At 41.3% G+C, this 15,339-nt stretch overlaps 1 protein-coding gene across 1 annotated transcript; it reads right to left on the minus strand.

Moving 5' to 3' along the window:
• Nucleotides 1-351: 351 nt before the first annotated feature.
• Nucleotides 352-3,256, minus strand: socs6b (suppressor of cytokine signaling 6b). Its single transcript, XM_030774486.1, has 2 exons — nt 3,204-3,256; nt 352-2,450 (listed from the first exon to the last, which is right to left on the minus strand). The coding sequence occupies exon 2, from the start codon at nt 2,335-2,337 to the stop codon at nt 766-768; it is 1,572 nt and encodes a 523-aa protein (XP_030630346.1). The 5' UTR covers nt 2,338-2,450; nt 3,204-3,256; the 3' UTR covers nt 352-765.
• Between the last annotated feature and the right edge of the window lie 12,083 nt (nt 3,257-15,339).

A 15,339-nucleotide genomic window follows, 5' to 3' on the forward strand; every position in this document is an offset into this window, starting at 1 on the left:
AGAGTACAAGGCGGTGATGTCAGAGACACGTGGTCAGCTAATATAGCTTATTAGTATAACTTTATGAAGGAACAACATGTCATCGCAGCTCTACATAAAGTTGAAAATGGGTTCGGAGAAGCGATTGGATAGCAAATTTTGGCATTTTTGATATACCTTTTTAGTGCATTCTGTCTTCTCATCCATGTATCTGAATTTAACATAACAATACTGTGTGATAATGCAATAACATATAGCCTAATGTTCGTTGAACTGAGCACAAAGTGGTTGGCGTTCTGTGTCACGGGGAAATATTACCAACACAAATTTTAAGCCATGTTAAAATTTATCTGTGCACGGCTGGCTCCAGCCTCAAATACCCAACAAGCACCGAATGCTAGGGGGGTTTTTATGTGCTAATGTTGCGTTGTCTGGACTACGCAGACCAAAAAACATATGGACTGTTTGTTTCATAAGTGTGAACCATAACCAAAAATAAATGCTACAGTTTCAGTGTGAGCATGCAGAAAATACTCAAATATGATACTTTGACCACTCTAATCACATTCTTTGCACTTGGTCTGCCAAACAACAAATCCCCTATGTAATCTAGCAGAGACACTAATTCAACTAACAAACCTCACTGGATTTTTGCCTTGACAAAAATATGTAGACTAATGGAATCAAACGGACTTAGGAAAACCGTGTGTTGCAAAACCTGCCTCACTCTCATCTCAAAAAGTGCAAGTAACAACCAAAAACCTGTGAAGTCCAGTCTCACTGTGTTCAGTAGTGCTTTTCCTGCAAATAGTCTTTCATTTTGTTAGGTAAAGGCAACTTCTGTATCAGATCTATCCTTGTGTACTGACGAATGACAAATCGGCACAGGTATTGCAGAGACCGCACTTGCATAAACCGTGAAACAGGATTGGTCAGTCTGACAGGGTAGGTTGCAGACCCTGGTAGGCGAGATCTGGAGTAGCAGAAAGCTCCATTTTCGGAATCTTTCATAGAATGTTCAATGAGGTCCACGATGGACGTGTGGCCCTCGACATCAGGCTGCTCGTAGAAGCTGAAACTTCCATTTGAGTGTTCTATACGGGTGTGAAGAGTCTTACACTGTGAACGAAAGCTCAAACTCAAGAGATAACGATCGTCTGAGCTGTCGCGGACTAAGAAAGAACCGTCGGGCAGGCTGGTGAGCTTCTCCTCTGCTTCCCATCTCGTGATGGGACCCCAATACCATCCTTGCTTGGCTAGTTTCTTCAGCTCAACCGTAAGACTGGTTACCACCAACTGTCCGCTGTTCTGCACTGCATCGTATACCCGCTGAACTCCAGGGGCTGAACTGGGGTCGAAGTTGAGATGATGCATGACTCTTTCGGCGACCTGAGAGTTTGTACCACCAAACCCAGGAACGTTTCTCTGTAGACGACCGCCAGACAGTGGAGGTAGCAAAGGCGAAAGGGGGGCTTCAAGTCTGGAGCCTTGCAGCAAAACGTTAGCCGTGTTTAACAGGAGTCTGTTCACCGACGGCTCCATGAAAATGTCGGGCGATAAGAGATCCTGGTCGATGGGGTCTTCGTCCGCGTGAAGAGAACATCCCTCTGACTGAGGCACGACGTCCATCGGCGAGGTGCCGTCCACACAGAACGAACGCGACCCCTCCTCGGGATAAAGACCATCGTCTAAAGGCATTGTGTACTGGATGTAATCCTGAGCTCCAAGACCAATGACTACAGGCACATGTTCATCCATTTCAAGATGCAAGTCACCATTCTGTGTGTCAGGATTCTTCAAGGCATTACTAGACTCTTCAAACAGTCCATCCCTCTGGAGTTCAAGGAATTCTTTGTGGATACCGTTGAGGTTCTGGGTGGGGCCTGAGGAGTGAATCAAAGCTTTCACTTTGTCCTCCATTTTAATACACGTCTCCTCAGAGTTGACTGGTCTGAGGGGCCAAGGGGTAGGACTGTAATGGTGACTATGAACAGAAGTGGAGCGCAGGGAATGCTGGGATTTGATGTCACTAAAGCTAATGGGAGCAGACGAAGAGGAGAGGGTATCGTCATCTATGGAGCTTACCGATGGAGAACCCCCCTTGACCTTTGGTTTCTGTTTGGCTGACAGCCTTCTTTTCAAAGTGCCCATAAGGCTTTCGCCTTTGGACCTATTCTTGGACCCTTTATCCTCCTCATTATCCAAGTCACTGCCGACAAGTTCTTTACTGTGACATCTTCCAAATAGAGAATCTTCCACGGAATAATTGGCCGCCAAACCTGGTTGTGGAAATTCACCATCTTCTTTGCCCTTTAAATTGAATGATTTTCTTATGGTCTTAAGACTTATCTTCTTCATCCTGGCTTTTCCTCCCAAATTTTTGGAAGGGGATGAATCTAAATGAGTGTTCTAGGGATGAAGACAGTGACTCGTACACATAGCCGATTAGGCGAGTGCCACACTGGCAATGTCTGAAAGAGAAAACAGAAATCATTCATTCTCATTGTAAAGTCATTTATTTTGGCTAAAGAGTAAACAGCCATATAACGTGGCAAAACTTCAAAATAATATTTAACTTCAGCAACTCATGCCCACGGAGTGCAATAAGATAATGACACTGAAAAGCTATGGAAAGTTAGAGCATACATGAGTAAGATTTTCAAGACCTGTACTGGTAACCACCCAAAATTTGCTCTGGGTTTTATAAAAATTGTACCAAAGTTAACTTATGTTTGCCATGAAACTAACTGACTCCTTACTGACAAGCAAACAAATCAAGCATAACTTCTACCAAGGCAACACAGAAAAAACAAGTGAATCAGCTTCTAAATCAAAAGGCACCATAAATAGCGCGATTCAGTTGCCCTCCATTGCAGATTATTAGCTTACGAGGTGTAGTTATCCTGCGACCCATGCAAGCTATCTGAATGTACCTATTAAAAATAGGATATTATTACAAAATATTACTATAACATCTTGCACAGGCTCTGAAGCATGCTTGGCTGGATGTATGCAGATGACATTATTAAACGGCCTCCTTATTATCTATTGCTCAAACAGAACAGATCGTAGCCAGCTAACAGTCTACCTCCAAAGGCCTTGTACACAATAGTTTTTCTGATCTCGCAATGTTTCCAAGCTAAATGCTAACAAGCCAGGTAACAATGAGACTCCTTTGCTGATTAAGTAAATGCGCAAAACAAGTGATGGAATGAAATCATTACCTGTCATCCCTTCACATGAGTTGGGTTAACTGATCGAATTTTCACAGAGGTCCTTAAAAGGCCAAATGAATCATATTCTTTGTCCAAACACTTTCCAAATGTATCACCTCAGCCAACATAGCTTGCTAGCATATCCGGCTAAGTGTTCAGGTCAAAAGGAATCGTTTGACATGCTATCCTAGCTTACTAGCCTGATAGTCCGTGGTAAGAGGCTAATGTTAAACTTACAAAAATCGAACAAAAGCTCCCGACGTACTCAAAATCGGCACGGAATGTAATATAATGACATTGCAGTTTGATAAGATATTGATATTTCGGCTTAAAAAATGATGTTCGGATTTAAGCTCGGCATTTAAAACTTTTCCAGCTAGCAAGCTACCTCTGGCTAGCATCCCCTACAGATGTCCCTTTCTCTGCCCCTTTGTTTGCTGTTGCATCATGGGAGCAAGAGGTGGCGAAATCCTAGGAGAAGGGACACAATTTGCCTGGAAGTCCTGCAGGCTTGTACCCGTGAACCGTATGTTACTGTTTAGTATAAAGTGAGAGAGGGACAGAGAGAGAGAGAGAGAGAGAGAGAGAGAGAGAGAGAGAGATGAATGGATACAATCTCATCAAAAGAAGGAAAGAACATATTAATTACTGATCAGATTCAACAGTTCTCCTTGGAAAAATTGAAAGGTAACATCGAGTGTGTCCAACTGAAGTGATGATGTCCTTCATTTACAACAGGCGCGCTTGGTTTTGACTCAATTTATATTTCACAGCATGAAATGATGACTCGTCCTGAGATTACAGTTTCCCTTAAATCAGCTGGATTAGTCTGGACGAAAGCCCCATGACCCTTCACTTTCTGAACTGTTCTCTTGTGTGGCCCATGCAGCTAACCACTGCATACTTTCAAGCAGTCTAAAGTAGACCATTTGCAAGTATACATAATGCTTTAGATTTTAAAATGTCATCAGAGTACATTTTTGGTTCAGGCAGTGTTTCTGGGAGAATTAGATTTTTTGCCTTGAGTTCAGGCATAATTTTATGAACATCAACAGAATCCCAGAACTGCTCATAAAGTGATTGGCATGGTTTTCATACACCATCTGCTTATGGATGATGAGAGTATATTTTATTAGCCCTCTTAAGAAGGAACAGTACTCAAGATACCTTTTTTAAGTTGACATGTTACTAGGGCCAACTATTTTATTATGATTGGGCTAGTATTGCTTAAATGGCCAATGTAACCCATTCATATCCTTGGGTTATTAGTTTATTTTACAGTTAATACAGTGTTCTTATTATTGAGTTGGTTCTAGAATTCCACTGTACAAAAGTTCTAACAGAATTATTCTGACAGATGTTCTATCAGTGTTTCCAAACTGAAATTGAGAAACTGAAAACATAGTCATACACTGTTAGAAACTGCGAAGATATTCAAACAATAACACTTAAATGTGTTGAGAAAGGAAACATGCATGCTTCGAAATTGAGTTTCCTCTTTACTGATGATTTGCAGAGGATGACAGAGAGATATTATTCGTTGTCACTTTGTGTCAAATCAGTTTGGTTCATCAAATATTTCTATAATTTGACTGCGTTTTAGAAAAAGAAAATAAAGAAGCCTTTTCTTTTTTTTCTCAGGGCATAATAAAGTTCACCATCATTCGAATGAAACAGAGGAAACACAGCTTAATGAAGCCTTGGGTGTAACATAGAAAGAAAACAAAGACTAATTTTTGATAAAATGATAAAATACCAGACTAAGTTCCTGAACTCTTATTGTTTATTTCTACCTCAGCTTTACGCATGATTAAAGTGTGGCCTAATTAGCGTCAGTAACATTTCAGAGAGGATAATTCTGCTACCATGACCAGGCTAATTGATGTCATACTCTTTTAAGTTATTGTTTTTTGTTTGTTTTTTTTTTTGACTGTCAGAGCTGTTGTTTGTTGTGGTGAGATGCACTGAAGGTTCTGCTGGTAAGACAGTGTCTGTGAAGGGGGCATTAATTGCTTTTTCCAGTTGGGGCTGATCAAGCAACCCTTAACACACACTGTGTTAAAAAAAAACAAAAAAAAAAACATACCGTATTTGTCAGGCCTTTAATGCTTTTGAAGACAACACCAGACCTGAGACCAGCCCTGTTATTTGCTTTGGAAAAAAATGTGCAAAAATTCATTAGATGTTAATTATCTCACATTATTAGTGTAGGCCAACTGTAATGAATAATGTATAATATGCAGTGCTATCCTGTGGCACAAACTCGATGAAAGATAAAGTACTCAAACGGTATAATATTAAATAGCTGAAATAGACATGGAATAACTATTTTCATTTTGAGGCGTTTTGGGGACTGATGTGACAAATTCTTGGCGACAGCCTGTCTCATTTCCATCGCTCTAGAGCAGCTTGCTTCGGATTCAATGTCGTTTGACGTACACTCGCGCTTTCGGTCGGTGGCGCAGCCAGACGGAAAACACGAGCGTGAGTGATTGATGCAGTCATGGGGGTCAGGGGTCACGTTCGGCAGTCATGACGGGCCATCCTTCAGCGCAGTCGTTTAGCAGGTGCAGACAGGACTCTGCTGCGAGGGAGGACAATGAGGTTGATTGGGGGTGATGGAGCTCGGCGCGAGGGCGCGTGCTATGACTCACCCAACAGTCTGTTCTCATTCACCACAGAAGTCTTCCCCGTGTGATGGAGTGATGCGAATGATGGATCACAAATCAACTCTGATTGTCTACATGAACCCCTTTTTTTTTTTTTCAGTTCTTCAAGTGAAAGAGCTGACCCAGAGCACGGCATATTTAATACCATAAGAATTTTTAGAATAAAGAAAAACTTGTTCCTCTGTATGGCTGCGAGTTTGTGCCTTTGAAATGAAGGCTTGCGGGCATGAAAGTGCCTTTGGATAATTTACTCCATATAATAATTTACTCCATACAAAAAACTGTAGAATTCGTTGTCAGCCTTTATTTTTCAGTAATTAATCTAGCATCAGTAACCCCCCCCCCCTCCCCCAAAACCCCTCCACCTTTGGCCATATCGAAATGTCACAATGTCAAAATTATTCTTACTTTGAATGAATCAGTAAATCAACAACAAAACAAATTGTGAAGTGCTCTTTAGTGAAGTTGTGATTTTCTGCCTCTTACACTGCCATACAAGTCAAATGTTAACATTTGATGTTTGCTAGGACTTGACCGTCAGAACGTGACAGCAATAGGCAGGGAAAAAGAGACGTGAAAGAAGAGAAGGAAGGAAGGAGAGGGTGAGAGAGGAAGGGAGAGAGAGAGAGAGAGAGACAATTAATAATCATCGCTTTCTTCTCTGTGCCAGTGAGCTGGCGTGTGCTGATTTACCTCTTGACGTGTTTGTACACAACAGATCCATTAGTTTGACCTGGAGCTACTCCTGAACTACTTTCATCTGCAGCGTGCTGCTGTGTGATTGAACATGCAAAGGAGGTCTAACGTGAATATGCACCACAGTTCACAGATTATACATGTGTTTGTTTCTCCAATACTAAAGTCATGCATAAAATCTTTGTTAATTACCACGCAGGAATGAATGGTAAATCATAGGTTTGGAATAGATAAATGTGGTGTTGCTCCATTCTGCTATTGTGCACTGCTTCTCAGAAAAAGCCCTTCATGCAGCACCAGTCTGCTGATGCAACATTATGTCCTCTCATTTCAGTGTCTGTTTCATAGACTGACAGTCCCAAAATGGAAAGGACCGTCTGAAAGGCAACAGGACCATAGCTGCTTGAAAAATGCTGTCATTTTCAGTGGTTTGTATTTTGTTGACATTTGACGAACTGAAGTGAAATGAATTGGTATTGTCCTCCCCATTTGCAGTATGTTGTAGAGTATCTCATCTCTCACCATATGCAAGTATCCGTCTATGTCTTGGGGTTTTCTCAGGTATTTCATGGGGGGTTTTTTTCTTGCAAGTCTGAGTGAATTTCCACCTTCTTTGTCTTTCCCATATTTGGTCTTCCCACTTCCTCCAGCACACCCTCCTTGAAATTTCATTGTATCCATGTTTACCATCACCCCACCCCAACACTCTCATATTTTTTTTTCTTTCTCTTTAACTCGGGTAATGTCTGCTGGGTAGAAACACTGAACTAGTGATTATGATCTACATTTCTCATCCTTTGGCTGCACTCTTCCCATAGCCACTCCCTTGCACATCTGTGCTGAATTCCTCCAGGTTCAGTAGTTATTTTTTGCACTAATCAGTGCTGGGGGCAGTTGTTCAATGTAACTCATATCAGCAGGATTGGACAAACTTCATTCTCCTGGCTTCCTCTACCGGTCTCCGGGTTTGTTTGTTGTTTTGCCCCTCATATGTATCCGCTTCCTCCTGATTGGCACAACCACCCTTAGGCCCCTCTTCTGCAGACAGCAAAGCATTCTGGGAAAGAGGGATGCTGCCATCAAGAGGTCTGATAGTATCTCAGTGGAAAGGTGAAGTATTAAATGCTTGCAGGAAGCAGACTGGGGTTCACTGGAACGGGATTAGTTCAGTGGAAAGCTATACGGTCTGAGACATCTAGCTCAGGTTCTTGTAAAAATAATACTGTTTATGTAGTACTGATGTAACAAATTTATAATTTGAGATGAGGACATGGTGTTATTTCACATACCTTTACACGGGGTGACCTAAGGTCTGTGTAATAAGCCTGAAGTGAAAGGCAGCGTTTCAGCGTAAATGACTTGCGTCTTTGATGTGTACTGAAAGCGTGCTCCGGTCAGACTCTCTGGCTCTCTGGTGTCAGTCCGTCTGGCAACAGAGAGGAAAATATGCCAATCACTTCATTGGGCCTAATGCCAGAGCTGCTTCTGATGTTCATGGGCATCACTTCTGATCACAGCCATCCACTAGTTCAGTCTGCAGAGAGTCAGCCCTCCCAACAAAGACATATGCCATTCATTCGCTCATGTGTAATATTCCCTGACATGATGCAATAAGTCTCTTACTTATATATATATATATATATATGTATATGTATATATGTGTGTATACACACACACACACACACACACACACACACACATATATATATATATATATATATATATATATATATATATTTATACGTTTGTATGTGTGTGTACATATACATATATTTATATGATTTTTACAAGTGGCATTTCAAAATTTCTCAAAACAGACACTTACGTGCAAGCTAAGGGAGCAACTGTATTCGCATTTTACTTTGGAACGCAAAAGAAACCAAAACACTCTAAGATTAAAAAACAAAAAAAAATGCAAATCATGGTTTTGGGACCACAACAGAGAAAGCGAATGCACCTGAAGCCATGTAAAAAATAAATAATGACTACACTGAGCATCTGAAAGACTATTTCTTGGACTGTACTGACAGTATACTGAAAGATCTTAAGTGCCACAGTGAGTCCAGGAGGCCAGGGAAGTCCAGAGCGATGAATTTGGGTTTATTATCGTTCTGCTTAGCTGAACCCCTGTGAGTCCCTGTGGTCTAAACATACAGTTCTGCTGCAGTTGCTCTTTCTTTGATAATCAGGAAGAAAGCATTAGAAATTGTGCCAAACTTCCCCGAGGCGAGACGAAATTTGGCTTCGTCCGTGTTGACCTGCTTTTCACTGTGCCCCCTGTGTCCCCTCCATAAAGGGCTCCCTTGTTATCCGAAACTTGATGAGACTGGGTTTAAAATGCCGAAAACAGGAGTAGAAGAAAAAACAACTAAATAAAACAAATAAACAAACCAACAACAACAGCAACAAAAAAAAGACAGAATATTTGCTCAAGCGTGTAATAGAGCAAAAAAAAAAAGAAAAAGAAAAAAAAAAGAACCACTTTATGTTGTGGAACACCGTTATGGAACTAAGCCTGAAAGTGATTGAATTAAGATCTGACTGAAAAAAGATTGTTCTGTTTGGCTGTACATTGTGAAACAGTATGTGGACTAAGTGCTTATTTTTTCTAAGTACACAGTAATGCACTTCAAAATGTTCCCCTTTACAGTCATGATTGTTTACATTAGTATCGTGAGATACAGGCTGCTGACACGCCATGAACTCCTTCTGCTGAGTCCAAGCTAGACCCTGTCCTGCGCACCAGTTCAGACAAAGTTCAGTGCAGAGATGGAGCTGTTTGTGACCAAAGGGTGAAAGGATGAGGTTCAATGCAGAGATAGAGCTGTTTGTGACCACAGGGTGAACGGATGAGGTTCAGTGCAGAGATAGAGCTGTTTGTGACCACAGGGTGAAAGGATGAGGTTCAATGCAGAGATGGAGCTGTTTGTGACCAAAGGGTGAAAGGATGAGGTTCAGTGCAGAGATGGAGCTGTTTGTGACCACAGGGTGAACGGATGAGGTTCAGTGCAGAGATGGAGCTGTTTGTGACCACAGGGTGAACGTTTGTGACCACAGGGTGAACGGATGAGGTTCAGTGCAGAGATGGAGCTGTTTGTGACCACAGGGTGAGAGAATGAGGGAAGTTTTTGTCACCATAATGTAATGTGATGTAATATTTCTGCAGATGATGCTGCTAACAAGGGAGAGGTCACTAAGACTAAAGAAAGTCATGAATCTGTGTCCTGCAGGGGGCAATATTGGGTTATAAACTATTCCATACAGTATAAATGTCCTTGGCACCAAACAGCAAGAGGCACGACTCCTCTTCTGGTGAGATGGTACTCTTGAGTGTGTTGAGTTTGCTTACTTTTTATTCTGTATCGATAAATTGTTGGATAACTAGGTCTGCTCTCTTCGGTCAGAAATGGAATACATTTACCTCAGAGAGCCTTCAGTTTCTTACCCGTTTGTGAAGTTTCTACATAGATTTCATTACACTTGTATATCATTAGTAGTTATCATTAAAACCTTCAAGAGCAGTCAATTTACTTTAATACTCTATATTTTATTATTCATCAAAGAATCACCAACCATAGTGTGTACTGTGTGTACTGTATATTCTGTACATCAGTACAACGTATACAAAGCTTGTTCAGGTCGTGTTTCTGTTTTGACTCTTCATAAAAACATGGTATCAGATCATCAGATATTGATTTCCATCGGTTTATTTCAGGACCTCTGCGGTAAACAAATTTTCTAACATTCATCCCCAGACATAAAAACTGTCAATAGCCTTCAGCACTGGAGCTCGAAATCCGGTAGTCGTCTGGCAAAGAGATCCATGGCCATACATATTTTAAAACGTTCTATCAATTTTACCTTGTTTGCCACTTTATTTAATCTGACAGGCTTAATATAAAGCAGGTGAGGAGCGTGCAGTGTTGAGTTGCTTCTGGCTAGTGGCTGCTGGCCATTCTTTTAAGGCTTGGCTGTGATCCTCAGGTCCTGCACCACTATTTGATCAAGACAAAGCCACTATTTTATGCCGCCTCGCATGCTGCAATGGCTTGTGTGTGAATGTGGGAAAAAAATAGGTGAAATTAAATACCTTCTCTAAACAGAAAAAGGTCAGAGATGACGTGGGCAGGGAAGGCCAACCCCCCTCTTGAGGACTATATCATTAAGTGGTACAGTTCTATAAGTAGCTTCCCCTAACTGTTTACTCTCAAAATGAGAAACCCCAGTCCCTGTATAAACACAAGGGCTTGGATGAAATCTTATGTCACAACAGTAGTATTTTTGTGTCTATACAATGCGGTCAACATTCAAAGTCGAAGAGGCAGAGGTAGATTGACAAAATTATACCCGCTCTTCTCAACTGCGATTACTTTTTTAAAGGAAGAAATAACATCATATGTTACATGGCTGATTGCTCAGGTTGAGAGAGAGAGAGAGAGAGAGAGAGAGAGAGAGACAGTGTATACTACACAGTCAAATCATGTATCCTCCTTCATTTGCAAAATGAAAGCTATGTTTTGACGTTCATAACTTGCAAAGACGATTCCATCATAGAAATGATATTGATAAGTAGCAACTATCGTTAGAGCATGTTGATCGTCATCAGTTTTCTTGGTCGCATGTTTCTCCAAGAATGTGACATAATGTTAAGCTGACGTACGCTCACAGCTGTTGTTGGCTGCAGGCTTATTCTCATGTTCATCTACTACACTCCAGAAGAGTGAGAAAAGGGAAACGGGAAAGAGAGGCAACACGGTAGTCCAGCTTCTGCAGATATTATGACCGTATGCACCAATAGAAGTCCATTAGCGTATCCAAACAAAACACCCCCCCCCCCCCCCCCCCCCCCCTTTTGGTTTGTTTCACATAGGCATACTAAATTGAATGTTGTGGTGGTTTCAAAACACTGTGTGCACTCTCGGTGTAGGGAAATAGACGATTTAATGAAATTTATAAATATTGTGATGAAAATAATTTCATCGCTTGTGTGTACACTGCTGGGGTCAGCGACTTAAGGGCACCGAGACACCCCTGCCAGCTTTCACGGAGACTATTTTTGCCGTGGCGGAAAATTTTCCCCAGGTTCTTTGGGGACATACGATGGTTTGGGGGGGGGGGGTAGGGGGGATATGAGGGTAGCTAAAGAGCATTCTGGTTCTCTGCCACAGTTTTTGAGAGCAGGGCAATATAGCACAGCTATATTGGCACAGTCACTCTGTGTGTGTGGGATCCCAACAAACAGGTCTAGAGAAGCCAAGAGCAAGATGCTGGCCAACATCACAGCTGTGTGGGTATTGGGAAGGGGGGGTGGGGGGGTGTTGAGGTTACACAGAGGGGAGGGGAGGGGGATGTAGACCACTCTGTACAACTTGGGCATATCTCTCACTGATGTATTACTCAAATTTTCAAATGCTGTAATTTCTTTGTCACTTGAATATCTATGGCTTTGCCCATGGAAAAGGCTACATGGGTAACTCTCGTGGGTTGTGACGATGTAATACAGAGGGTTTTTTTTTTTAGCATCAAACTATATACATTGCCTGCTGACTACAGCTGATTTTTTTTTTCTTGTTCACATGAAAAATCTTTTCTGTTCACTGAATATCATCTCTCATTTCTCCATTTCCTCCCGTTTCGTTCTATGCAAAATTGTCCCCTTTCCCGTTCTAATTTTGTTAGAATAGTAAATGGTTGGATAAAGACATCTTGAAATAAACAAGCTTTTGATGTGGTATCGATGTTTTAGCGTGTAAAGACGTTTATATGGACGGGGCCACGTCCAAAATATTCCATTATCATTATAGAACCCAGAAAGGCACGGAGGAGTACCCTTTTTCTGAAGCTCAAACTGTAAGTATGTTAGAATAATAATGATTAACCTCGACTGTGGTAACAAGAAGAAATAAAGTTTGAAACCACCTCTGCGTGTCTTTTTAGAAATGTAGTTATTGTTGACCCGCATACAGATTGTATACGTCCACCCAAACATCAGCCTCACAAGTGGGTTGCGATGGAGTGAATTGAAATCATGAATCATATATAGAAACTGCCAGCGTCCACTCGCTACCTAATGGTAACCCAGTGGTGAGCAAGCCACACATTTCTCCCCTTATATACAACCTCATCTGTTTGAAACATAACCACCATGTAATCTACAGCTCTCAGTTTCATCACTGCACTGCCCAAAAGTCAACAAACCACAGGCACTTCAGAATAGAAAAAGTATCGTATTATATTGAACTGAGGTCTTGGCAGAATTCATTAAATACAGAAGGGTAATGTGTAACCTGACTATTTTTCTGACCTGATTGTGTTTGTGGGTAAGCAGTTGCATTATATATGATTTTTTCCCCCCCTCCAGTAGTGATAAACATATGCTGTACCATCAACTCCACCTCACATAACATATTGATTGCTCACTCTGAAATAACCTCTTATGGAATAGTAACGCGGCTCTAGAGCAATGCTGGGTGTATATGTGAACAAATCCTCTCAGAGGTCATTTAATATTTGAGCATAAGGCTTCCCGCATTTTGTGTTGAACACTTGGCACATTCCCAGGACACGAGCATGTGAAACCTGTGCAGCCTTACTTAAACTTACAGTACTGTGTCCAAAGCCCAAGTCTTCACAGCAAGTGATTCCCCCCTTCCCCCCCCCCCATCTCATTTCTGAAGCTGATTGTGTTTGATAACAGTGAAGTGCTGTGAGCTGTCTAACCGTAGTTACAGGGCAAAAGGTGGTGGCCTGTTCCCATTATTTTTTGGGGGGGGGGCCATTTGGTAATGCTAGTCCTTCAAAGGCACGTCCTCCTGCTCTTGCCTGCCAATTGCCCTGTCTTACTGCTCCAGCACAGTCCTGTCCTTATGCCTCTCCAATACACTTCTCTGCCACACTGCCCTGTGAATTTTGACAGAGCTCTGATGCATGCCTGCTCTCTCGGGAGACCGCCACACATCACCTCCGATTCCCCTCCATTTCTCTCTCTCTCTTTCTCTCTCTCTCCCTGCCCACCAGAAAGTTCTTCACGCCATACATGGCCACGAACAACACCCAGCTGCTTCACTGGCACACCAGCAGTGATGGTCATCACAGGTCATAGGGTTATTCCAGAAAGGTCCACTGATATCGCTTGCCTTCTGTTATGAAGCTGGGTCCAGTGGATGGATTTCACCATTCATTTAACCAAGATGTCGTAATGAAATTGTGAGCTTTTAACATTGAAGCTGATTTGAATACTTAAAACAACTTTAATCATAAATGTTTATTGCATAGGTCTGATCAAACATTTAAAATGTGTCAAGGAGAGTGAACGAGAAAAAAAAAACAAAACAAATAGATGCACGTTGAACTTTTATTTGAAAATGTTTAAGGTATTAAACGTTCAAATGGCTTGCGCAAAGTGACATGTCAGCACCCAACCTAAAATGACAGAGAGGAAATGAATAGAGTCAAATAAGCTTAGAGAGTCCTCTCAGCTGGTGTTCAGCCACATCTGTGTCAGTCAGGGAGGAAATGCCCTTCAGGAAGTGAGATTGAAATCGCCACACACACACACACACACACACACACAATGGCTCTCTTTGTCTGCACTGTTTGTATCCTGGCAGCAGGAGTTGAATATTTGAACATGAGGTACGCTCAGCTTTCTTTCTTAGGAGAACGGGAGAAGGATGCCACAGTACTGTTACTACTGAGCTGGGGGAGGTTGAGTCGATTCATTTACAGCCAACTACAACTCCAACATCAGACAATCACTGCTATCAATTCTATCAAGCATAGCATACCATGCATACCAATATCCAACGACTTTATATATGCAGATACGCGCAATATTATATCAGATACTGCACGACATGTAACTTTTGAAGTCAAACTGTCTTCACATGGTGATGAAAGAGAGAAAGAGAGGTGAAGAGAGAAGAGAGAGAGACAAACAATAAATCTGTTGCTACAAATGTTGATACTTCCAAACGTTATTGGGGGGAAAAAATAAAAGATATTTACTGATACTACGTCTTTATTCAGCAATATGTAATAATAAATAACAGATGTAAAGTATGGTTCCCTCTCTCATGCACTGCCTCTCTCTCTCTCTCACGCCACATTTTTCAGATTCTTCTGGAGCGCTAAACCATTTCCTGGCCTGCCAGGTTCTTACAGTATCAAATTCTGAACAAAAGCTGCATGATCAGCTATGATACGCTATACATCAAGCAGCAGCATATAACATCGATTTACTGTAAAAAATACACTTAAAAAAATATAAACCTCATTAACATAATTATATACTGACCATTTCTTGTCAAATTCTGTAGGATAAAAACATAATTCGTGTGCATGCACAATCCCCCCCCCCCCTTTTTTTTTAATTTCGGCAATCGACGATTAAAATATTTATGTGCTTGTATTACCATGTATAACTGACACTTCATGGTGTTTTTTTTCCCCTCAAAATTTAAAAAAAAAAAAGAAGAAGTTTAGTAAAATGAACGAAGTTGATTAGAAAACATATTTACAGTACTGTATTGTATATACATGAAATATACAGGTTCACTAAAAAGCTTGTTGAAACATGAAAAATTGTGTTTGAATTGTTTGGCTCCATTGATGAATCACATGCCAGATGGTGTCAGTGTCAATGTCAGTGTTTTTTTCACGTTGAGGAGATTTCTCATGACGGTACTGGCCCTCGATACAGCTCAGCATGAATACTCAACTGAACGCAGTAATTACTAGCTGTCAGTGACCAAGTGCTCCATTTCTTTATGTGTGTCCTT

This window comes from Chanos chanos, chromosome 5 (assembly GCF_902362185.1).
Source record: "Chanos chanos chromosome 5, fChaCha1.1, whole genome shotgun sequence".
In the NCBI taxonomy this organism is placed as follows: Eukaryota; Metazoa; Chordata; class Actinopteri; order Gonorynchiformes; family Chanidae; genus Chanos; species Chanos chanos.